We start from the raw sequence: 25,987 nt of genomic DNA, 5'->3' as shown, positions 1-25,987 counted from the left end.
GATGATACCTCACTTGTGCACAGGTGTGGTCTCCTGGTGATTCTGATACAGTAGTATGTAAAGAGAATCTTAAAATGAGGTCAGGATTGTAGAATGGCGATTTATAGATTTCAGACACTACTAAACAGGACAATGTGGAGTGAAATGATTGAGACTTATCAACTTCTGAAAGGATCATACAGAATTTCAGTTGATGGAATTTTTCATTTTAAAGAGAGTGGGGAAAGGAGAGGGTATGGGTATTATTGAAGGTTGAAAATGAATGACTTAGGAAGAGTGTGAGAACTAGATTTTTCTCATAGAATGCTGCGTTATTGGATAGTGACTGCCATTTGATGTGTGCACGAGTAGTGTGAATGAATTCAAGAACAAGTATGATAACTGGTATGGGTAGAACATACTCACCCTCCGAGTCCCTGAAGGACTCCCTTAATATTTTGTATGCCTTCATATGAGAAAAAAATGGTGAAGTAATTGTCATAACACACACGTTATATTTAAGTAGAAAATTAGAATAGGATTGTGATGGTTTTTTCCCTCAGTCGTTTCCGACCTTAGGTGTTTTTTGTGGGCAATTGCTCAGTGTTCCTAGCGAGATTTTTACAGGGATCACCATTGCTTTCTCTCCACCCCCCACCCCCAATTTTCCCATAATGTAAAACACATCTCTGCCAGGAGATGTGTTTTACATTATGGGAAATATTAAGGATAGTGATCAGAGCTTACTCCACCTTTACTACGAGTTTCCCATCATGAAAGGTTTGCTTATGCTTGGATTCGCCAAAACTTTTGCTATATTCGGCAAGAAACTCGTTTCTCTATTCGGCTTTGAAATAATGTTAGATTCAATATCCACTTAATTTGAATAATTTTGCATCGCCGAAGTGAAGCCTTTTCGCTCTTTTTTTCAGTTAACAGGTTTAATCATTTCAATATTTCATCTCAGTCACAGAGACATCTTCAGGAATACAATATTAAAATTGTATTATTTAATGTTAAAATGACAGGTGAAATATTGAAACAATTAAGCCCGTTTAATTATTTCTCTGTGCAGTTATTATTCCATTAAAGCATAACATGAATATAAACCAGTACCAAGCCTAAACACTTGTTTCCTATTGCACATTTAGTAGTGCAGAGTGGACTAAGGATCTACCCACACACTACTAAATTCCTCTAGAGTCCAAAGACAGTGCTATCAGGCTTCCAATAAGTAAGATGATGGTCTACTTACCAGATAACAAAAATCATCTACCACAAAGACTTTCATAAGCATCCATGCCACAGTGGGATTTGAACCAAAGGTGTTGGTTGGAAAATGGAAAAGCTATACACGTAGCTAACCAGGTTGGCAATAATAATTTATGTAATTAAAAATACTAACTAACGTGCTAATATACAGAGATATCATTTCAACAACAAGTTTTATATATATATATATTTACAGTATTATGAAGATATACAAATAATGATAAGTACATAAAAAATGTCTACACATAATTTGATGAGAATATCATTATTATATACAAAACAAATATATGCCTTCAAGATGGAAAATCCAATTTTTCATAGGATGTATTTAAAACAGGGAGATGGTGGCAAAGTTCTGCTGGATCAGCCAGCACTGTAATAGGAACCTAAAAATTTAATAACAAAGTTATTGCACAAATAGAATACAGAAATTAACATTGAGTAAAACAGTAGAAAAAGAAACTATAATGTATCGAATATGTAAAATCACAATGATACTGGTGATATTTTTATCGTTGAAAACAGTATTCAGATCAGAAAAACAAGAAGTACAATACACAGCCTTCCTTACTGGTTCAGTTGGTTTTCAGAAAAGTAGAGAAAATCATATTTGGATAATTTTTCCCCTTCCTCTTTCCCTTCTCCTCACTCACCTCTATTTTTTAATGACCTGTAGAAGATATCCTTTATGTGTGGCTGTCACCAATACAAAAATTAGTATCCCTACCACTAAAAGAAACAAGATTAAAGTGTTTCTGTAGGACAAGCGCCAAACAGTGCATTAGGCTGTATATAACGAATACATATTAGCAGGTGTAGGGATCACACAGTGAAATTATTCACTGCCATCTATTAGTACTGTTATCCCAGGTGGGGGCTGTTAAAGAGCATAGTTTTTGTCTCTTGTATGTCTCAAAAATGCATATGAAATACTGCAGAGCTAATACAAGATTGGAAGAATAACATTAGGATGTTGGTATCCAAGCTATTAGATTCTCACTATGTCTTTTGGCAAAAGATGGTGCATGCAGTAAGCTCTACTGCAATCAGGAGATGATTTGTCATGGTTGTTTATAGAAGATCTAAAGCAGAAGAATGATACCAGGAGGTCAGCCTTATTTCTGAGTCATGTCCTGATGACATCAGTATAAGCATAAGAGGTGTAAACATGGCCAACAGAAGTTGTAATAGCAGCCTTGGCAAGGGACTAAAAGGCCTGACTGCTATTTGAGCAGGAAGCAAGTTTTGTGCATTTTGCTCTTTCAAAGCTGGATTTTAATTTGTTGCCATTTTTTTTAATTTACAGTAGTTGTGACTACAGAGCAGGCTAAGTAACTGATAGAGTTTTGTCACAAGCTAGTGCTGAGATATACTGAATTTTTCCCCTTTTTGGATTGTTTGGTATGCTGTTAGATAACTAAGCTTTAGATAATATTTTTTTTTTTTTTTTTTTTTTGGTGTGTGTGTGGGGGGGAGATAAAAAGTTCTCATTCCAGCAATGAACATTTCAGGTAGGTATTCTCTCAGAGTACATATTCAGATTTGAAGAGTGGAAACAGTAATTAGAATATAGAGAGAAAGAGTAGAAATCATGGGGTCAACTAACTTTGAACTGTTGCACAGTAATACCAAACATAATACCAAGAATGGTGGTATAAAAGAATATTCCATAGAATAGTTTACAGTAATCAAGAGGAGTACTGATAAGTACTGTATATTTAGAAGTGTGGTAAGGATCATCTATTGTTTTGGTGAACAGATGGGCAATTTGTGTATGAATGATTGCTAATAGCAGACACTTAGCATCTCTTCCAGTTTGATCCATTGAATCAGAGAAGAAAGAGTTTGAGAAATTCTCCAAGGAAGAAGTTTTACTGTTCAGCTATCTAGATTACAGAAACTCAAGTTTCAATATAAGGAATCAAGGGAGATCAGAGTACTTATTAAATCTGAAGAGTGATAAACAGTGAATGAATGCAACAAAGTATGGTAAAAAAAAATTTGAACCATAAGTGATTCAAGCCTGACAACTGCATGCATGTGATGGAAAGAACAGCATTTTAGCAATTATTACACAGCTTTTAAATGGTTGTTAACAGAATGAAAGTCTGATATGCTGCATAATCAAGCTGAGTCAAACGGAATCCTAAAATAGAAGGTGAAACATGAGTGTTTCACCTTCTATTTAGGATATCATGAAGGTGCATAACTTCACTGGAATATTTTGAAGCCCATATTGCCAGGTTACCTTCCATTAGGGCATAAAATGAAATGACCACTTCATGTCATGGTGTTTTCTGTGGAGATGTGGATTGTACAGCATGATTTATCCTTTGGTGATTGATCTTGTTAAAGTTTTTATTTATTTTTTTTTTTTCAGATTTGAGACCTATTCAGCAAAGTAGATTTTGCTGCATGAGCAAAAGATCCTCTATATATACCACTGTTTTTGAAATGAAATAGTTTTTTTTTTTGGGACCTTACAAAATTCTGAAGGATTTGAGCTGAAAACAGATTTCATATTAATTTTTTATTTTTTTTATTACCATCTGTATGTAAGGAGGCAGCACAAATTCAAGGAAAGGAGATGTAACCTTTATATCCAAATCTGGTAGCTGTACACAACAAGTTTCTCAAAAAACTTTTCATAACTTTTATAACCATTTTGCAGGAAATGTTTGAAGAGAAGATTAAATCCATTTTTCTCTTTTAAATGCATACCTTTTATGATATGTAAGAGCTTGCTTTTTAAGGTGTTGAGAATTCAAAACTGGCATGATGGTATCTACTAGTGTGGGATGGTTTCCTATAGGCATCTAGAGACAGTTAAACATTTAGATGTCACAGCTCTTAAAATACACAAGTCCTGTTATTCTGACTTAGTGTTCCTCATACTTTTCTGTAAACATGAGAACAGTAGTTGTTAAAGTCATCATCTGAGGGTTTGTAAGAAAAAACAGGTTTGTTTGGTTTAGGTGAAACAAACAGCAGTGAACATCGTTCATGTTTGTGTTAAGGCCATAAATGATGGTCAAGCAGATGTGGAAGTTTTTTTTTTTCCTTTTTTTTGGTAATGCTTTTTGTGAGAATTTTTTTCTGATCTACAGTACAGATCTATATCTTCCAGATGTTTTTTACACTTGGTGATGAAAAAATGTGAAGTGGGGACATACAGTGAGAGGTGAAACATTCCTAAACAGTCTCTTGTACAGGTAGCATTCAGTCTCCAAATCCTAATGTGTCCTCAAGTGCTTTCCCCTGGTGTGGATACAGTCAGGACATGCTTGTTACTGACAGATTCCCTTCAGGCATGGCAGAATACTTGGTAACAAAATCATTTGCCAGCCTGCTAAAGAAGCATTCTAATGCAGTATCATTAAGTCTACTCCAATATACTAGCTACTGGCTAGCCTCGGGGAACCAATTTATTGCTGTACTTTCCAGTACAGCGATAAGTTCTGGGTCCATATAATACGTTTGCATGCCTTCTAAGTGTATCATTCATATTACATGTAAGAAGAGGGGCAAGGACACAAAGGAAGAGCTTGATCTAGAGATTGAATAACAGCTGCTTGAATTAAAATAAGTAATCTAGCCCCAACTCCAAACTGGAACCCAACGATGCATAAATGAATACCATTCTCTTAGAAATGTAAATTAAAGAACCTCATTTTGTGTTTGAACGATTCTTTATCCATAAAGTTAAAATCTCTACTGAATTTCTGGTTGAAAATTGAGTTCTTTAACTCATTTTTGATTTTAATGGTAAGTCTTCATATATTTAGTTCATTACAATTTCAGGCAAGTGACAATAATAAGCTAATGTAACATTGCAAAATCGAAACATCAATTTTGGATTGTCCAGGACTTCTGACCTAATGTCCAATCCTCACCTTCTCGTGGTGCACCTTTGGATACTGAACGAACGAAGATGGGCTGGCAATTTGGGATTTAGCCGACCAAATTGTATTCTTATTGATTAAATCAAAATAAAAAATGATGGTACAACATGACAAAATTTCTCTGGCTGGGGCGTCGCCTGGTTAAACAAGGACCCTGTTGTTTTCGCCAGGGAAGCAGGGCGAACAGCGAAAAGTCAGCTACTGGAACAAATCTAAAAACAAACCCCAACTCAACATCATCAGAGTTAAAGATCAGTACTATCAACATAAGAAGCCTGAATGGCAAAAAAATGGAGCTAGCTGAGGAATTAGATAAGTACCAGATCGACATAATAGGGGTGACTGAAACAAAAAAGACAACTGGTGAGATCTTTCTGAGCAATAAATATAAAATGTTATATTCAGGCAATGATAATCAAGGAAAAGAAGGAGTAGCCATAGTATTCAACACAAAATATGAGGCTAATCTTCTTGAATGGCAGTCAGTCTCAAGTACAGTAATGTGGACAAATATGAGAATAGGGAACTGGACAAAGACTTATTTGTGCTTATGGTCCCACAGAAGGTTCTACTAAGGTAGAAGTGCAGGAATTTTTTGAAGCTTTAGAAAAAGCAACTGACACAATGAAAAAGGAAAAGTTGGTCCTTGTTGGGGATCTAAACAGCAGAGTAGGAAATGATTGTGAGACATACAAAAATATCTTGGGAAAATTTGGAGAAAAGAGGAAAGCTAATAATAATGGCAAATATTTGTTGGATTTCTGCTCAGGACATGGACTGGTTATTACTAATACCATGTTGCAACATAAAAATGTGCACAAATTCGCATGGAGAGAAGAAGAGGCAAGGAATAAGAAAAATCTCATTGACTATGTTATTGTTGATAGTGATGTTTTCTCCCTGGTGCAGGACATCAGAGTGTACAGAGTATTTGAAATTGGAAGTGATCACTATTTAGTCTTGAGCAGGATAAAATTGAATTTCATATTGAAAAGAATAACATGTAAGAAAGTTTTAAAGCGAATAAAAGTTGAGCAGCTCTCAGATGTGAACTGTAGACTAAAATACACAAAGATTATTAAAGAAAAAATGAAAGAGTTTGAGAACGGGAATCAATCCTTGGCGATTCAGTGGCAAGCCTTGAAGAAATCCCTGATTGATTCAGCTAGAGAGGCATGTGGTGAAGTTGTCTGAAAGTATAGAAAAATTAGAACTCCATGGTAGGCACAGGAAGTTAAAGAGGCAGCGAAAGAAAAGAAGAAAGCATATCAAAAGTTCCTGGCAAATAAGTCAGCTTGTGCTCTTAGAGAATACAGAGACAAATGGAAGAATGCTAAACACTCTGTAAAACTAGCTAAACAAAAGTCATGGGAGGACTTTGGAAAGAATATAGAAAATAAATATCAAGAAGGTGGCAAAATATTCTGGAGGTTGTTGAAGAAGCTTAGGAAAGGAGGAAAGAGTGCTGTGAAAGGAGTTAGAGATGATAAAGGTGACATGAAAACGGAAGAAAAAGATATCCTTGAAGTATGTAGTAATTATTTGAAAAACTGCTAAATGAAACAAGCAGTGATGACAGCACAGTGGTAGAAAACACTGACCAGGCATGCAGTCAGGAATACATATCCATACTTGAAGTAGAAAAAGCCATCAAAGGCTTAAAATGTGGAAAGGCAGCAGGAGTAGATGATATTCGACCAGAAATGCTGAAGTATGGTGGTATAAAAGTCTTACAGTGGCTGCACTGCATAGTTCAGAAAGCCTGGACACAGGGATGAATTCCTGATGATTGGAGTATTGCTCTCATAGTACCCATATATAAAAAGGGAAATAAAACTAATGTGAGAATTACAGAGATATTTCCCTACTAAGAGTTCCTGGCAAGATCTATGTAAGTATACTTGAGAAACGATTGAGAAGAATTGTGGAAGAAAAGCTGGGTGAAGAACAAGCTGGATTCAGGCCAAATAGAGGCTGTCAGGATCAGATCTTCACTTTACGACAAATGGTCGAGAAAACATGGGAATATAACAAAGATCTGTATTTAAGTTTTGTCGATTTGGAAAAGGCATATGACAAGGTGCCAAGAGAGAAGCTATTCAATACGCTGCAGTTATATGGTGTCAATGGGGCATTATATCAAGCAATACTTAGTCTTTATTTGAGTTGTAAGTCAGCAGTTAGAATTGAAAGAAGTACAGGAAGATGGTTTAATGTTAAATCTGGTGTGAGACAAGGATGTACATTATCCCCTCTGTTATTCATTATCTATATGGATCACAATATGAAGGAAAGTGGTATTAAACATGATATTAAAATTGGAGATGTTAATGTCAGCTCTTTGCTTTATGGGAATGATGTTATACTTCTAAATAAATCTGCTACAAGTCTGCAAGATTCTCTGACTAAATTGAATAACCGTTGTAATAGATATGGTATGAAGGTCAGCAATAAAAAGACAAAGACAATGAAAATAGGCAGAATCATTGAAAATTTCAACTGTGTTGTGAATGGAGACCTTGTGGAATAAGTAAAACATTTCAGCTACTTAGGCACAATTTTTAGTGAAGATGGTAAATTTAATATAGAAATAGACAACAGAATCAGCAAAACTGGTATGGTGGGAAGTCAAGTGAATAAATTCATATGGAACAAGAGAGAAATTAGTCTGAACACTAAATTAGCTGTACACAAGACAGTGTTCAAACCAGATTTAACTTATGGATCTGAGAGCTGGGTCAGAAGTAAAACACTTGACCAAAGACTAGAGACCGCAGATATGAGAGTCCTGAGAAAGATTAGAGGTGTGAACTGATGGCATCAATGGCAATATCATATTAAAAACAAGGATATTAGGAAAGAACTTGACATTGTCAGCATCCAGGAATGCAATAGCAGAGCTAATCTCAGGTGGTATGGTCACCTTAAACAGAATGGGTGAAGAAAGATAAGAAAAACAAGTGTTCTCTGCAAGGCTGGCAGCAAAACGACCCAGAGGAAGACCAAGATATAGGTGGATTGATACAGTACAAAGTGCTTTAGACAATAGAAATATAAAATCTGATAATATTGGTGTCTTGAGAAGTAACATACTGATTTGGAGGAAAATTGTAGATAGGAAGTCAGTAATGTTGTAATTTTTTTCATGTAGTACTATCATATCCTGTACACCCCTTGAGGGTACATGGCAGGAATTTGATGATAATGATTATGTTATTTGTACTTCCTGTTGCTGTTTTCTGCTTTAGATATGGTTTTCCATAATTTCCTGTGTTTATTGCAATTTCTTTTATTATTTTCCTTACAATGATTTCCTTAAAGCATTTTCTACAATTTCCTTTGTTTTATTTTTCATATTTTCCTTTGTTTTATTTTTCATATTTTCCTTTGTTTTATTTTTCATATTTTCCTTTATTTCTGGCGATTTCCTTTTGTGTTCTGTTATCAGTGTAAAATCTCTACTGACTGTGATGTCATATGGAAGGAAATTCAGTTCTATCACTATCATAAAGGTGACTAGCTTTTGATGTTCGTAATAGTAATAAGCATAAAATAGCAGTCGTTTCACAGGTCTCAGACAATGAAATTTTTGTAGTTCATTATAATGCATCAGTTTGTTATAGTGATGTTCACTAGAATGTGAATCTAATCATACGTATTCATCTTGTGTATTAGCAAGAAGAAACCTTTCCATAAGGGATGTACTGCTGCAGATCCCTTATGGAAAAAAATTAGTAGTAGAAAGACACAAATGCCAATTTTGTGAGAATTACAATTAATTTCAACAGTTCTGACTGAATGGCTATTTCATTTGGACTATTTTTCCCCAACTTCTATTCACCTCTTACACAAGAGTTGCAAATCTTATAGCACACCAGTCATGCATGTTGGCAAGTGGTTAAGAAGAAAGAAGGCACTTGGTCAACATGCATCACTAATCTTATATAATCTTAGGAAAAATTGTGAGAGGAAGTCCATGACAATGAATAGAAACAGATGGAATGAAAGAGGATGACAATTAGCTAGTTTGGCAATTTTGAAACTGACGTGGTTCTTAAAAGAGAAGAAAAAATGTTACATCAGCTAATCATTTCATAGACTGGTTCCACAATGTTAAATCTTGAATGAAAGGTTTAAATTGTCATAAAACATTTCATTCAGGATTTAACTAGGATACAATTAAATTTTCCTAAAGTATTGTATATAGGTATAAATGAAATTGTAAATAACGTATTAGTCCTTTGTTTTCTAAATTCCTCTGTTTTGCTATATTGTTAACTGTCCTACGTATAACCGAAAGGAATCAGATTTTTGTGAGAATTATATTAGAATAGAAAATGTTAGATCGAAGTTCACATCGAAGTAATCGGCTTAAAGACATAACCCGAGGCAGTCGCGAGGTCCGAGGTGCACGCGAGACATCCACGTGGAGAAGATATCGAGAAGATAGTACCGAGTGCAAGGGGCTTAGGTGCCGAGCGGAATCAGTGACGTAGGGGAAGAGCAGAAACGTGGAGGTATGAAGCTTAGCGGTGCGGGCTCGAGGTGTTTTTTCTCTTCATTCCCCTTTGGCTTTCGGGTACTGGTAGAAGTGACACGAGCGGTCAGGAAGGACGATGGTCAGTGGTGGCTAAGTGACCAGGTAGCAGTCCAGTCCAGGTATGGTACAGCTAGACAGTCAGCGAGAACCGAAGTGTCATGCCGAAACATGAGGACCTGTCCAGGCAAAGCAGTCTCGCTCACATCAGCAAGAGGGGGATTTGTGAACGTAGTCACTAGAGAGTCATATCCGAAGACAACAGGCCGTAGAATGAGGTAACAAGCCACGTGCTCACAAAGGACTGATTGGGAGAAGATACCAGCACGAACCAGATGGTCTGTAATGTAAAATCTTTCTAGTTCCATTGTGCTCTGAACTAAGCTGAAGTGCAGAAAAGTGCTGATATATTATGTGATAGGACTTGATAATTAGTAATAGGACTCTAGTACTTAACTTATCAATAAATTACTGTAACTCTAAAAGTGCATAGTAGTAGAGTTTGAGTTTGAATTGTTGAGGTATGCCATTGTCTGTTAGTCTTAGATGAATGAGATAATCGCAAGTTTAATTTTGTTACATGAGTAGAAGCAGGATAATTTAAATTTGATATTGTCTCTTAATGTGTTGTATTGATTGTAGTTCTATTTTGTCTAGTTAATAATTGTTACGTGCAAGTGCAATTCAGTTTAGTTAAGTGAACTTTTGATAAATGTACAACAAGCTAAAGAATGAATAAACATTCATGTTTTCTTTACCTTATAAAGTTGCCTGATCTCTAAAATCAATGCACCACTCACTAAAATCAAAACCTGTATGAATTCAAATGCGGGGGGGGGGGGGATTGGCTATGACTGCATGTAGAATAAGTTTGTTAAGGATTTGTAATTGGGATTGCTGTTTGTCAGATTCTAGAATCATAAAACAGTTAACTCCAAAACAATGAGATTTCTCTTGAATAGGAAATAAGATGGCGCAGCGTTATCAAACAAATTTTTCTTAATTCTGAAAGGGAGTTAATTCCAGAATTTGCATTCAAAGAGGCTTGACTCTAGCTCAAGACAGACTCTTTGTCTGCTGAGCTTTGCACTCATAACCAACCGAAGGAACGGCCATCGAAGGGATAGGATTTAGCTAAGGCAGATTATAGTAGCAGAGGGGTCAAGGATAGATAAATTACTGTGTTTGTAGGTACTTCTAACTATTTTTGAACGGAGTTGAGTAAGGTTAAGGGAGAGGAATTCTAGCATACCTTGAAACACTTAAACGCTAGAAAACAAACAATAATAGTGAAAACTAACACACAACTACGATGTCTTATTCAGAAAAAGATTTCTTTGGGACTGTTTTGAAGAATAAAAAAGTGACTTCATGTGCTCAACATGGAACTTTAAGAATCAAAGCTTAATTCTGTGTAATGTGCAGAAATCCTTAATCAGATATGTAGTATCTCAACTATTCCAGCACTCCCACAAACAATGCAAAGCAGAAACAACTGACATGATATAAAATGTGCTGCATAAGAAAAGTAACCGTTCAATGTTCCATTAACAATAATTCATATTCATTTCTATATGTTAAATTTTTCTTTCACTGTGTAAGATGTTTGCATTCAATGAAATGAATTCAGAATGCAAAAAGAAAGGATTAAACAGAAACAAAGACAAAACATAATAATATATTTGTAATAGTGCTTTATGGTATAAACAGCACCAGACAAAACACACAATTTTTTGAAAATAACTAATTTATTGAAGAATTACTAATATTTCTGGATTTCAAACCAACATCTTCAGAGCACAAGTTCAAAATGTGACAAGACACAAAGAACTCAATTAGAGAACATTGAAACAGTAAATGAGAAGTAATCCTGTCAAGGAGTCTCTCTTGGAGCCAGATGAACAACCAAGCTAAATGTGGTCTTAGAATGATTCTTTCAGATAGGCAAATTAATGTTATACTTAATTTAGGGTAGTGCTTCTTAGCTGATGCTGATTCTAAAATTAGTCTCTCACGCCTAAAGTCATTTTTATGCAGCACTGTTGTCTTCTTCCATTTATGGCACGTTAGGAATGGCATGCTCTGGATGCTACTTCACACAGGATTAAACAGCAGTCAACTGTGCAGCATAGATGTCACTACAGGTATGAGATACTATTTTTGGATTGCAATCTCCACTTACAAATTTATGTCGATATTTTTGTTATGATAATTGTTACTTTTCTATATGGTCATGCTGCATAAAAATGGGATAATAGATATGTTATATTCTCTGTCACTACTGTATTGTGACTAAAATATCATAATCATAATCATAATAATGCTAATGTAATGTTGCTATAAAATCTGAAAATAATGAATGGTAATTCACTCAAATTCAGTACCACTATTAATATTTAGTAGTAGCAGTAATAATAATACATTAAGATTTATAGTTATTCATAAGGAAGGGAAAACGTTCGTAAAAATTTACCTTTAGATCACAAATTTTGCTTTCTCTGCTTGTAAATTCTCTTAAAAAAAAGTTGCAGTCTGACTAGAAAAATAATTAATAATCATAAGCATTCTAATTAATTCATACTCAGAATATTCAAATAAAATTAAAATTAGGAACAAATTTTATTTAGTTTTAGACTTTCTTAAATATACAAAACACACATGGTAAAGTCAAACAATAAATGAATATGGTGCATAGCTCCAGTACCTGCAGTGAAGGACCAGTAGTCTGTTTTCAATAGAGGTAAAAACAAAAATATGAAGTATTAAACCAATATTGCAGTAAAATAATAAACAAATGCTACAATTTGACTTGTGGACTATGCAGAGAACAATAATTTCAGCAGAAGTAAACAGATATCCAGAGCTGTTAGCTATAGAAAAATATCCTTTGAATGGATGTGCTTTCCACACGCATGATTTTTCAACAGTTTTCCTAAAAACATTCCTTATCTGGACTCACTCTACAACATTAAACACAATCTCTCATGTTTTCCAAGTGAAGAAACCAGCTAATAAATTATCTTTCAAAGTAGCAGCTCTATAAAATCAACTTATCTACTTCCAAAATTTTATGCCTTAAAAAATCCTTGAGATGAAATAGCTATCTGACAATTATATATATAAAAGAAAGAAAAGAAAAGCAGTAATGGTAACTGATGCTACTAAATACAACAAGAAAATGCTGTTTCTCTTACATGATGTAACTACTTACCAAGACTGATCAGAATGCTATTCAAAGCTAAATCAAGAAGCTCAACTTATTAGATGAATTTGTCAGCTGGGACTATGATACCATAAATTTAAGAACTTATTTTGGTAGAATCTATTTCTCCCTCTCACTTTTATGGCCTAAAATACAACAGGAAGATGTTCCTCTGAGACATACTGAAGTGCACTGTTTCTCCCCATTTATTGTATCGCAAAGTCCCTTGTGCATCCTGAGCAGTCATACACATCCTGTTCTTTTATTTGAAATTCAGATTTTTTGACAAAAGTTAAAAGCTTAAAGCTCAAAATATGGAAATTCTTAAAAAACACGGAAGACTCCCTGTTCTTCTTCGTTCACTCTGAATTCTTTATCATGGATAAACCATGTTGCCATATCTGGTTCCCTTCCCAGAATAAATCAATGATCTTCCCTCATTCAGCTTTGATATTCAATCAATTTAGAAATGATATGTTGATTAAAACCCTTCAGTTATTATCACAAAATTTCACTCCTTTTCCCCTAGAAAAGTAAAATCTACAAGCATAGTGAGTAGTCATAGGGAGCCTTCTCTCACCTGTTCTACTTGGCCAATCTTGAAAACATGGAAGACTCCTTGTTCTCCTTCATACAGTCTGAATTCTTTATCATGGATAAACCATGTTGCCATATCTGGTTCCCTCTCTAACATAAATCAATGACCTTCCCTCATCCATTAAATTTCACCATGGAAAAAAGTGGCACATTATCTGTCCTCATTCTGCTCTCCCATTCTCTGTCTGGCACCCTATCCAGTTCTGTATTCATACACCATTCTTCACTGATTGATACATTCAACTAGATTCTGCATGTCACCTTCCTCAAACATTTTTGTCAAAACTCTAATCTTTATGATCTACAACAAAAAGTGGACACCATCAAAAGATTAGCAGCTTAATGATTCTAATCCTTGGAAAATCAAATGTGTTATAGGCACACTGTAGTTGAAATCCAACTCCTTGTCACTCAAACACTGAACATACAGCTCCAATCCCCTGCAATTATCTTTCATTACTGATATCAGAACCAATATTAAGAATCTGGAGAAAATAAACTTCAGTGTGTGCTTCTCCCCATCTCCCACCAAAACTGTCCACCTTATTACCATTCACCAAGGATGAACTTCAACTAGTCTCTAAACATTCAAATAACATTCAAAGTCAAAAGTAAGGGAGCTGTTTGAAGAGATGAAATAGGTGGTTAGAGAGAAAGAAAACAATTATTGTTTCAATTAGAACATGCACCATCAACTTAAGTATCATAATAAAACTAACCAAACAATTAGAAGTACAACTTTACATAACTGGTGTCACTAAAAAAAAACAAGAATGATAGTGAAAAATAATAACAATAAGAAGTAATATCCAAACAATAATAGATCAGGGAAAGAAAGAGGAAAGAGTAGCTATTGTATTCAAAACCAAACAGAAATATAAATGGCATTCAAACAGGATGATCTGAGTAAATTAAAATATGGGAAATAGGACACGAGACTAAGTTGAAACTTCTGTAAGCCAAAACAGCCTCTGAAGTAGATCGTTTCATTATGTTAACCACTAAAAACGAGAAATTTAAAATACACATACAAGGTAAATGGTACAAATAAATTTAAAACATGGAAACAACAGCTTTATATACATGTGTGTGTGTGTGTGTATATATTCATCTGTTTTTGACTGACTGAAACTGAGAAATAGCTAAGTTATCTATTTCTCGGTTTAAGTCAGTCAAAAAAAGATGAACGTATCCAATCACTGAGTCAATTTAACTACTGATCACATATATATATACATACACACACACACACATATATTAGACTACTTAATAACCATGAAATTTGAGATGAAATAATTGAAGCATACACATCGCTAATATAGTGACAGTTATGGAAAGGATTGACTTCAATTGGTTTTATATAGGTCAAATTTATTTGAAACTAAGTAAGAAATACTGACAAGTTTTGCCAACTTAGCTGTTTGGCTTCTTCAGGGTAAAAAATAATTGATGAAGAACAACTTAAACACTAAAACTGTTCATGAAGGAAAGAACCGAATACAATTGTATTTTTTATAAAAAACAGAAGAACGCGTACATCACATGCATGGAGCGTGTATGATGTCAACTTTATGCAGGAACGTTCTGTAATTAGCAGCAGCAAGATTTAACTCTGGCATGCTTAAAGATCTTATGAGGGTCTTCCAAATATCAGGCAGAATTAATCCTTGGTTTCTATTTAGGTTGTGTTTAAAACAGATAACTGTTATGGCTTCTTTTATGATACAGGAGCAGAAATCTTCCTCTAAGTAGGGCATGGAGCTTTTGTCCCATTCTATGGTATGGTTTGTCAGAGAAATGAAGTGCTAACTTATGTGTGTGTTTCTCTATGCTTCTCTGTTATTGTTTACATCTCCTACGTGTTCTTTTTTCTGATTTTCAAACTTCTAGAGGTCTGACCAATATAGTTTAATCCGCACGAACAGGGGATGTTATAGACGCCGGCATATTTGAAGAAAGCATGACTATCTTTCAAAGATCTTAAGAATTGGCGGATAGTCTTTAAAGGTTTAAAAGTCACTTGTATTCTATGTGGCTTGAGGAGTGTAGCAATCTTTTTGGAAACTGTCCCAGTATAAGGAATTGCGATGGTGGAAGTGTAATGTATTTCTTGAGATTGTCATTGTGGGGGATCACAGATCTTATGAATCAATTTTATGTTGTCTATAAGGTTTTTTGATATTAGGGATAGTTCATCTTTGAGATCTTTATCCTCTGTAGTGATGCGAGAGGCCCTATTTTTTTAGCATGTGTACGATGCTTAGTTTTTGGGAAATGTGGTGCAAAGATGTGAAATGCAAGTATCAACCTGTGTTGGTTAGTTTGCAATAAACTGTAAGGCTGATGGCCACATCAGCCTTACAGTTTATTGCAAGTTTATTTTGTGATGGAAGGAGTTGATCTTGGTAAGAAACAGTTTATTTGTTTCTTAACTAAAGTGTCCAGGAATGGTAATTGTTTGTCCTCCTCAAGTTCTAAGGTGAATTTTATTTTGTGATGGAAGGAGTTGATCTTGGTAAGAAAATCAACAATCAATCTGAAGAAATACGTAATAATTCCACCATCGCAATTCCTTATACTGGGACAGTTTCCAAAAAGATTGCTACGCTCCTCAAGCCACATGGAATACGAGTGACTTTTAAATCTTTAAAGACTATCTGCCAATTCTTAAGATCTCCAAAAGACAGTCATGCTTTCTTCAAACATGACGGCATCTATAACATTCCCTGTTTGTGTGGATTAAACTATATTGGTAAGACCTCTAGAAGTTTGGAAATAAGAAAAAAAAAGAACATATAGAAGATATAAACAATAACAGAGAAGATAATTCGCAGTTAGCACTTCATTTCTCCATACCATAGAATGGGACAAAAGCTCCATGCCCTACTTAGAGGAAGATTTCCGCTCCCATATCATAAAAGAAGCCATAACAGTTATCCATTCTAAACACAACCTAAATAGAAACCAAGGATTAATTCTGCCTGATGTTTGGAAGATCCTCATAAGATCTTTAAGCATGCCAGAATTAAATCTTGCTGCTAATTACAGAACATTCCTGAATAACAACAGTTGACATCATACATGCTCCATGCATGTGATGTACGCATTCTTCTGTTTTTTGTAAAAAAAAACAATTGTATTCGGTTCTTTCCTTCATGAACAGTTTTAGTGTTTAAGTTGTTCTGTATCTATTTTTTACCCTGAAGAAGCCACAGCTAAGTTGGTGAAACTTGTCGGTATTTCTTACTTAGTTTCAAATAAATTTGATGTATATAAACCCAATTGAAGTCAATCCTTTCCATAGTTCATTTGGTCAAAAAATAACTTTTAATCATTACAGTGATACTTAATTTATTTAATTTGTTGATGAACAAAAAGGAAATATTGGAAGTGACTTTGGATCATCAAAATCATCCACTGTGTCCAGATTAAAGTCACGTGATAAGCTTTCAACCTCGAACATCTAATATTCAGTTTCATATTGGGATCAATCTTATTAAGTCTATGAGTAGGTGTACTGCTCATATCATTTGGTCTTTAGCTTACCATCATTATTTAACCCTATAAATCATAGTAAAATAATTTTTAAAAAAAGATACCACTGCTACAATATCATAGCCAGTAAAGACCACAAAATGAATGAGCATTCTTAGGATGGATGACATGCTGCTAACACACTATCTCTAAAAACCTAATTTCATTCGAAGCTTCAGTTAGATGGTGCCTAACTCTTACTGGCATAAAGTTGCATTGTTTCATCAGAAGCTTTTCCAACATTATATAACTCCAGGCCGGTCTAAATCAAGGATTATAGTTCCAAAAAAGGTAAAGGTTTTAGTATGGAAGTAAAGAAATTTTGAATTATCCTTTGAGAAGGCATATGATATAAAAAAAAAAAAGGAAAAGTTCTTGTTAAAGACTCTAAACAGGAGGAATAGAAAATGAATACTAGTCATAAGAAATGTTTTAGGAAAGTGGAGAAAAAGAGCAAAGCTAATAATAAGAGGGTGGTCTGAAAAGTTCTCGGCCATGGCAACACTATCAGCACGATTTTTTTTTCCAAGTTGGTACATCTGTCATAAGCATCCATGTGAAATTGCAAGTCATTCTATTAAGTACTTTATTTTATACAGCTGGCTGAAGCAAAAGTGTTGTCTGTATCCCTTGAGTATCGTGCAGTTATAAAATTCTTTGTAAAAGACGGTTTAATGCCAAAAGAAATTCATTCAAAGTTCATAAAAGTTTTTGGGCACTCTTCTCCTTTATTTTCAACAATTAAGAAATGGGCTCCCAAGTTTAAACTGGGCTGTACCAACCTTGAAGATGATCCACGTGAAGGACGTCCAAAAAGTGTAACAACACCAGTAATCATTGATCAAGTGCATGATATGGTATTGGATGACCAGCGAGTCAAAGTGAATGAAATTGCTGAGACTATAAGCATTTCAATAGAACGTATAGGATATATTTTGCAAGAAGAATTGCAAATGAAAAAAGTTTTATGCAAGATGGATGCCACACTTGCTCACAGCAGATCAAAAATGCACTCGTATGAAAATCTCTGAACAGTGCTTGGAGCATTTTAACAAGAATAAAACTGATTTTGTGTGTCAATTTATTATTATGGATGAGACTTGGATTCACCATTAACACCAGAATCCAAACAGCAGTCAAAACAGTGAACAGAATCTGGTTGTTCAGCGCCAAAGAAGAAAAAGGAGGTTCCATCAGCAGGAAAGTTCATGGCATCGGAGTTTTGGGATGCTAAAGGCATTTTGTTTATTAATAACAATAATCGGGGAATATTATTCCGATCTTTTAACCAGACTACATGAAAAATTTCATGAGGAAAGACTCAGGTTTGCAGAAGAAAAAAAAATCATCTTTCATCAGGACAATGCACCTGCCCACAAAGGTGTTTTGGCAATTGGAAAATTAAGGGATCTGCACTATGAATTGTTGGAACATTCACCCTATTCCCCAGATTTGGCTCCCTCTGACTTCTATCTCTTCCAAACACAAACTCTTCCTCACTTGCCAGCGTTTTTCTTTGAATCAAGAGGTGATTGCAGCTGTAGAGGGGTATTTTGCAGATCTTACTGAGAACCACTACAGGGACGGGATAACGGTGTTGGAGCATTGCTCGAATAAATGTATGTCTTAAGTGGGATTATGTTGAAAAATAAAAATAATTTTGAAATTATAAATTCGTTTTTTAATTGTTAGGCCAAGAACTTTTCAGACCACCCTCGTAATGTTAAATACCTGCTGGATTTATGTTCAGGACATGGACTGGTCATTACTAGCACCATGTTATGTACATTTGTGCACAACATGAAGTCATACATAAATGCACAAAGAAAACACAAGAAAAAAGTCTTCTGCTAGTGGTGTTGATAATGATATCTTTGAAGAGGTTCACAAGAGCACATACACAGGGGATTTGAAATAATAAGTGATTACCACTTAATTTGGACTAAGATAAAAAATTAATACCACATTGACAAATATATATTACGAACAAATTATGAAATCACACAATCCATGAATTGTATAATGCGTTTGTACAGTTCATGGAATGTATAGAATTTTGCACAATTCATGAAATGAGCATTATGTTTTCTTCTCATTTCATGAATTGGGTGCATAGTAACAGCAACAGCACATGATATGCAGAAACTCGTAATAAACTGGTGAAGAGCATTTCTTATTGGTTGTTGCTGCAAGTTGCTGTGTTTTAAGAATTTTTTTTGTAATAGTATTAGTCAAGTGTTACAGTAAATTTGTACAACATTACATCAGAATTCCTTTCGTCACATTTAGTAAGGTTAGTTTCTCATTGGTGTGAGTTGCAGGACCTGAGGCTTATATAATATGTGACTATTAGGTTTTAATTACAGTAAATTTGTACAACATTACATCAGAATTGCTTTCTTCTTTTTTTTTTTAAGGTTAGTTTCTCATTGGCGTTAGTTGCAGGATCTGCAGCTTCAATAATGTGATGATTCATCACTATTAACTTAATAAAGTGATATTTTAGGATTCCACGAACTGTACAAGAGCATTTTGCGGTTCATGGAATGCGCAAAAATATTGCACATTCCGTGAATTGTGCGATTTCATAATCTGCGCGTAACACACACACACACACACACACACCAGGGGCGAATATTCCGGGTGTGCTAGTGTGCGGTGCTCATCCACAAAATATCAGTATCACTGATATTATATTTTTGCATTTATTCCAGTTAAAGACTCCCCAAATTGTTTGCAGACTTCGTGTGATTCCTAAAATCAAACACAATATACTAATGCTTCATTGCTCTGTTGAAGAGGGCACTTTTCAATGCTTAAACATTACATCATATTCGCATTAATAGCCAGGGTGTGCTTTCAAAATACATACACTTTTGAGCCTTATGAAAAGATGTAAAGAGGGTGCAGCAGGTCAAATTCTAAGCGTTCTAGTATTTTTAAACCACTCAGAAGGCAAGGCTGGGTGAGCTCAGAGACAATAGCACCTAGCAGCTGTGATTGGTTATTGTGTCAACCAATCCAATTGAATGTTGACATTTGTCATGAGTTGCTTTTTTTGTTTTCTGAGTTTCATTTGTTTTGCATACGTGAAGTGTGAACTGACGTGGTAGGCAAGTTTTTATATATAATATAGACATAGACAAGTTTTTAATATATAATTATCCATAAATTTAAAACTTTTTTTTGTCCATATTTACAATGGGGAACAGTGTTGATGATCTACTGAATTCCTGTTTTCTGCCAAAACTTTTGTGGATTTATGATTGTACTCGAAGGAGGTAAGCCTCATCCTCCTCGTCCAAATTTACATCGCATGCACAAAGATGCGAAAACTGAGTATATGAGACACTTTTCTATTTCACAATACAGTACAGTAGAATGGTTAACTGGATGTGAAGTGCGGTCAAGACTTTTTTGTTGGCCTTGTTTATTATTCTCCAGAGAGAGAGGCGTTTGGAATAAACATGGATATTCTGACCTTAACCATTTAATTGCACTCTCAATCACGTGTTCAATCAATTTTAAATCTCAAGATGTTTAAAAAACAAAGAATTGACACTCTCATTGACAAAGAAAAAAATTGAAGTTGCCTGCCATAATGAACAGTTAAAGAAAAACAGAGACATTTTAAAAAGATTAATTGATAATGTATGCTATTTGGCTAAGCAAGAGCTTACTTTGCGAGGTCATGATGAGTCTGAAGATTCAGTTAATCGAGGAAATTATATAGAATTAATGTGGTCTTTTAATTTAAATATGCTTCATGAGTATGATCCTCTTTAAGACATTTAAAGACTTTTAGCTTTATCTATTGTTCATTTGGCCTTTATGCTTTCCGTATTTAAAATTATATTAACAGATCTCATTTGAACCTGGGTGTCTGCACTTCCCTGGCGGGTACTAGCTTTTAGCATATGTATGTGACTTCCACGTCGAACTGTTGCATTTTCACAAATGCTTTATTTCCATCCAGACACTTCAATGCAATCGTCTGGATGACATCGAGTATCTGAAATGTGATTAACTGATTTCAAGTTATATATACATATATTCATTTTGCTTTTCATAAACTGAGCACTTCTGCATCCAATAGCTGTATTACAAACAGATAACAGATGTTAGACATATTTTCTGGAACTGAAAATTTGAAAGTGGATGTTAAGACAAACATGTTTAATTAAGTGTCTATGTTTCATCTATTCTGTTCGCTTGCACATAACATAGCCTGTGGGAGCAGAGTGTTTTTTCATTAAGTGCGTCGTTTGAGTTGTCTTACACTAATTGTTCCTAAATATAGTTCACAGATGTTAAAAATCTGTTTACTGTATTTAATGATAAAAAAAGCGAATTGTTTCTCTTGCTTGTGCAGTATAACATATGTTGAGTTGGAAAATTTTTTAATGGTATAGACATTTTTATGCTAGTCTAGGGGTGCTTAAGGGTCAAAGCTGTATAACTGAGAGGAGACCTCCACATAGCCTTTAAAGGAATGCGGAGAACCGACCAGGGGTTCTGACCTAATGTCCAATCCTCACCTTCTCGTGGTGCACCCTGTTGGGTATCTACTTTGATACTGAACGAACGAGGATGGGGTGGCAATTTGGGATTTAGCCGACCAAATTGTATTCTTATTGGTTAAACCAAAATAAAAAATGATGGTACAACATGACAAAATTTCATGCTGGCTGGGGCGTCGCCCGGTTAAACAAGGCCCCCGTTGTTTTCGCCAGGGAACCAGGGCGAACAGCGAAAAGTCAGCTACTGGAACAAATCTGAAAACAAACCCCAACTCAACATCACCAGAGTTAAATATCGGTACTATCAACGTAAGAAGCCTGAATGGCAAAGAAATGGAGCTAGCTGAGGAATTAGATAAGTACCAGATCGACATAATAGGGGTGACTGAAACAAAAAAGACCAAAACTGGTGAGATCTTTCTGAGCAATAAATACAAAATGTTATATTCAGGCAATAACAATCAAGGAAAAGAAGGAGTAGCCATAGTATTCAACACAAAATACGAGGCTAATCTTCTTGAATGGCAGTCAGACTCAAGTAGAGTAATGTGGGCAAATATGAGAATGGGGAACTGGACAATGAGACTTATTTGTGCCTATGGTCCCACAGAAGGTTCTACTAAGGTAGAAGTGGAGGAATTTTTTTGAGGCTTTAGAAAAAGCAACTGACACAATGAAAAAGGAAAAGTTGGTCCTTGTTGGGGATCTAAATAGTAGAGTAGGAAATGATTGTGAGACATACAAAAATATTTTGGGAAAATTTGGAGAAAAGAGCAAAGCTAATAATAATGGCAAATATCTGTTGGATTTCTGCTCAGGACATGGACTGGTTATTACTAACACCATGTTCCAACATAAAAATGTGCACAAATTCACATGGAGAGAAGAGGCTAGGAATAAGAAAAGTCTCATTGACTATGTTATTGTTGATAGTGATGTTTTCTCCCTGGTGCAGGACACCAGAGTGTACAGAGGATTTGAAATTGGAAGTGATCACTATTTAGTCTTGAGCAGGATAAAATTGAATTTCATATTGAAAAGAATAACATGTAAGAAAGTTTTAAAGGGAATAAAAGTTGAGCAGCTCTCAGATGTAAACTGTAGACTAAAATACAGAAATATTATTGAAAAGAAAATGAAAGAGTTTGAGAACAGGAATCAAACCTTGGAGATTCAGTGGAAAACTCTGAAGGAAACATTGATTGATTCTGCCAGAGAGGCATGTGGTGAGGTTGTGTGCAAAGATAAAAAAATCAGAACTCCCTGGTGGACACAGGAAGTTAAAGAGGCAGTGAAGGAAAAGAAGAAAGCATATCAAAAGTTCCTGGCAAATAAGTCAGCTTTTACTCTTACAGAATACAGAGACAAATGTAAGAAAGCTAAACAGTGTGTAAAACTAGCTAAACAAAAGTCATGGGAGTACTTTGGCAAGAATATAGAAAATAAATATCAAGAAGGTGGCAAAATATTCTGGAGGTTGTTGAAGAAGCTTAGGAATGGAGGAAAGAGTGCTGTAAAAGGAATTAGAGATGATAAAGGTGAAATGAAAACAGGAGAAAAAGATATCCTTGAAGTATGGAGTAATTACTTTGAAAAACTGCTAAATGAAACAAGCAGTGATGACAGCACAGTGATAAAAAAACACTGACCAGGCATGCAGTCAGGAATACATATCCATACTTGAAGTAGAAAAAGCCATCAAAGGCTTGAAATGTGGAAAGGCAGCAGGAGTAGATGATATTCGACCAGAAATGCTGAAGTATGGTGGTATAATAGTCTTACAGTGGCTGCACTGCATAGTTCAGAAAGCCTGGACAGAGGGACGAATTCCCGATGATTGGAGTAGAGCTCTCATAGTACCCATATATAAAAAGGGAAATAAAACTGAATGTGAGAATTACAGAGGTATTTCCCTACTGAGTGTTCCTGGCAAGATCTATGCAAGTATACTTGAGAAACGGTTGAGAAGAATTGTGGAAGAAAAGCTTGGTGAAGAACAAGCTGGATTCAGGCCAAATAGAGGCTGTCAGGATCAGATCTTCACTTTACGACAAATAGTTGAGAAAGCATGGGAATATAACAAAGATCTGTATTTAAGTTTTGTCGATTTGGAAAAGGCATATGACAAGGTGCCAAGAGAGAAGCTATTCAATACGCTGCAGTTATATGGTGTCAATGGGGCATTATATCAAGCAATACTTAGTCTTTATTTGAGTTGTGAGTCAGCAGTTGGAATTGAAGGAAGTACAGGAAGATGGTTTAATGTTAAATCTGGTGTGAGACAAGGATGTACATTATCCCCTCTGTTATTCATTATCTATATGGATCACATTATGAAGGAATGTGGTATTAAACCTGATATCAAAATTGGAGATGTTAATGTCAGCTCTTTGCTTTATGCGGATGATGTTATACTTCTAAATAAATCCGCTACAAGTTGCAAGATTCTCTGACTAAATTGAATAGCTGTTGTAATAGATATGGTATGAAGGTCAGCAATAAAAAGACAAAGACAATGAAAATAGGCAGAATCATTGAAAATGTCAACTGTGTTGTGAATGGAGAACCTGTGGAACAAGTAAAACATTTCAGCTACTTAGGCACAATTTTTAGTGAAGATGGTAAACTAAATATAGAAATAGACAACAGAATCAGCAAAGCTGGTATCGTGGGAAGTCAATTGAATAAATTCATATGGAATAAGAAAGAAATTAGTCGGAACACTAAATTAGTTGTATACAAGACTGTGTTCAAACCAATTTTAACTTATGGATCTGAGAGCTGGGTCAGAAGTAAAACACTTGACCAAAGACTAGAGACCGCAGATATGAGAGTCCTGAGAAAGATTAGAGGCGTGAACAGATGGCATCAATGGCAATATCATATTAAAAATGAGGATATTAGGAAAGAACTTGACATTGTCAGCATCCAGGAATGCATTAGCAGAGCTAATCTCAGATGGTATGGTCACTTAAATAGAATGGGAGAGGAAAGATTAGCAAAACAAGTGTTCTCTGCCAGGTTGGCAGGAAAACGACCCAGAGGAAGACCAAGATATAGGTGGATTGATACGGTACAAAGTGCCTTAGACGATAGAAATATAAGATCTGATAATGTTGGAGTCTTGACAAGTAACAGACTGATTTGGAGGAAAATTGTAGATAGGAAGTTAGTAATGATGTAATTTTTTCATGTAGTACTGTCATATCCTGTACACCCCTTGAGGGTACATGGCAGGAATTTGATGATGATGACATTTTTATGCTAGTCTTCGGAAACAACAGGAAAAAATTTATCTATTCCTGAATAAAAATGAATACTTCTGTGTATTATAAAACATGATCTACAACAAAATGCCGGCATATGTGAAGTTGATAAGACAGAAGAGACGTTGACGCTTAAAAAAAAACAACCAATGAATGTAGGATTCCCAAAAATGTGGATAATTCTGACAATGATCGGATATTATGTATCCTGTTTTGCATAAAATGTATATTGAGTCTCAGTAAACAAAATAAATTTCTTAGAAAACGGAGCGATATATACAAATAACGTGTGCAACAAATTTTACGAGATTATTTGCTGCTCCATCAAACCATATTTATTCCTACCATACTCTGTCTCCACGTAAGTTTTTTTTTTTAATTATGCCATTATAAATTCACTTATTCATGTCCAGACTTTATAGGATCGTGCTATTTGCTCTTACCCAGCAACTTATAGGACACACACATTCAGAAATGTTAATTATTAATAATTCGTTTGCCATTAATGAAAGTATTTCTACTCACTTATTCTTACCTTTCATTTCCCATTCTCTAATGTCTTACAAATGATGGTTTACATATTTTCACCTTTGAGTAATTCAAATATACCAACCAAATAGCACATTCTCCTCCATTCTTCTAATAAATCCTAAAACAAATAAATTGTTCCCCCACTCTATGCATATTTAGTTACAATTAATTGATAAATTAAAGTATTCAAAGTTATCCTAGAATTATTGCATTGGACCAATTAAGATCAGCACAGATGATGCGTTATGCACTCTCAAAACTTTCATACATCGATAAAAATGCAATCATGTGGTCAAACTGACATGAATTTTGTAGTGCGAACTGCATAACTCAGTGCAGACTGTGTGTGTGTGTGTAAGAGGATTCTAAAAGGAATCAGAAGTTAAGCACTTCTGGAAGTGAAACGTACATTCATTTCAGTCATACATACTCATATGCAATTACTGCTCAATCAAAAAATGAAATAGTCTGAAAATAACAATCAAATCCTGGAGACTCAATGGTGAACTGAAGAAACCATTGATCGTTTCATGACTTCCTAGTATGTTACCTGTTATCATCTCACATGTTACCTTTATCATCTCAAACAACTTCTCTAAGAGAAGTTGTCTCATTGTGTGTGCATAACACTGTGTGCTCTAAAGACT

At 35.0% G+C, this 25,987-nt stretch overlaps 1 protein-coding gene across 1 annotated transcript in view; it reads right to left on the bottom strand.

The window, feature by feature from the left end:
- Positions 1 to 1,455: 1,455 nt before the first annotated feature.
- LOC150104381 (TIP41-like protein) overlaps positions 1,456 to 25,987 on the bottom strand; it is a 115,555-nt gene continuing 91,023 nt past the window's right edge. Inside the window, exons 7-8 of the mRNA XM_090396965.1 lie at positions 12,164 to 12,226; positions 1,456 to 1,637 (exon numbers count right to left, since the gene is read on the bottom strand). Coding sequence (XP_090253091.1) covers positions 1,545 to 1,637; positions 12,164 to 12,226 — 156 coding nt within the window. The 3' untranslated portion in view covers positions 1,456 to 1,544. The remainder of the gene's footprint in view (positions 1,638 to 12,163; positions 12,227 to 25,987) is intronic.

Source organism: Typopeltis vanoorti, chromosome 8, assembly GCF_054136105.1.
Source record: "Typopeltis vanoorti isolate ZY-2024b chromosome 8, IOZ_Tvanoo_1.0, whole genome shotgun sequence".
Classification (NCBI taxonomy): domain Eukaryota; kingdom Metazoa; phylum Arthropoda; class Arachnida; order Uropygi; family Thelyphonidae; genus Typopeltis; species Typopeltis vanoorti.
The sequence above is the reverse complement of the archived record's forward strand: the minus strand, read 5'-3'. Positions and strand labels throughout refer to the sequence as shown.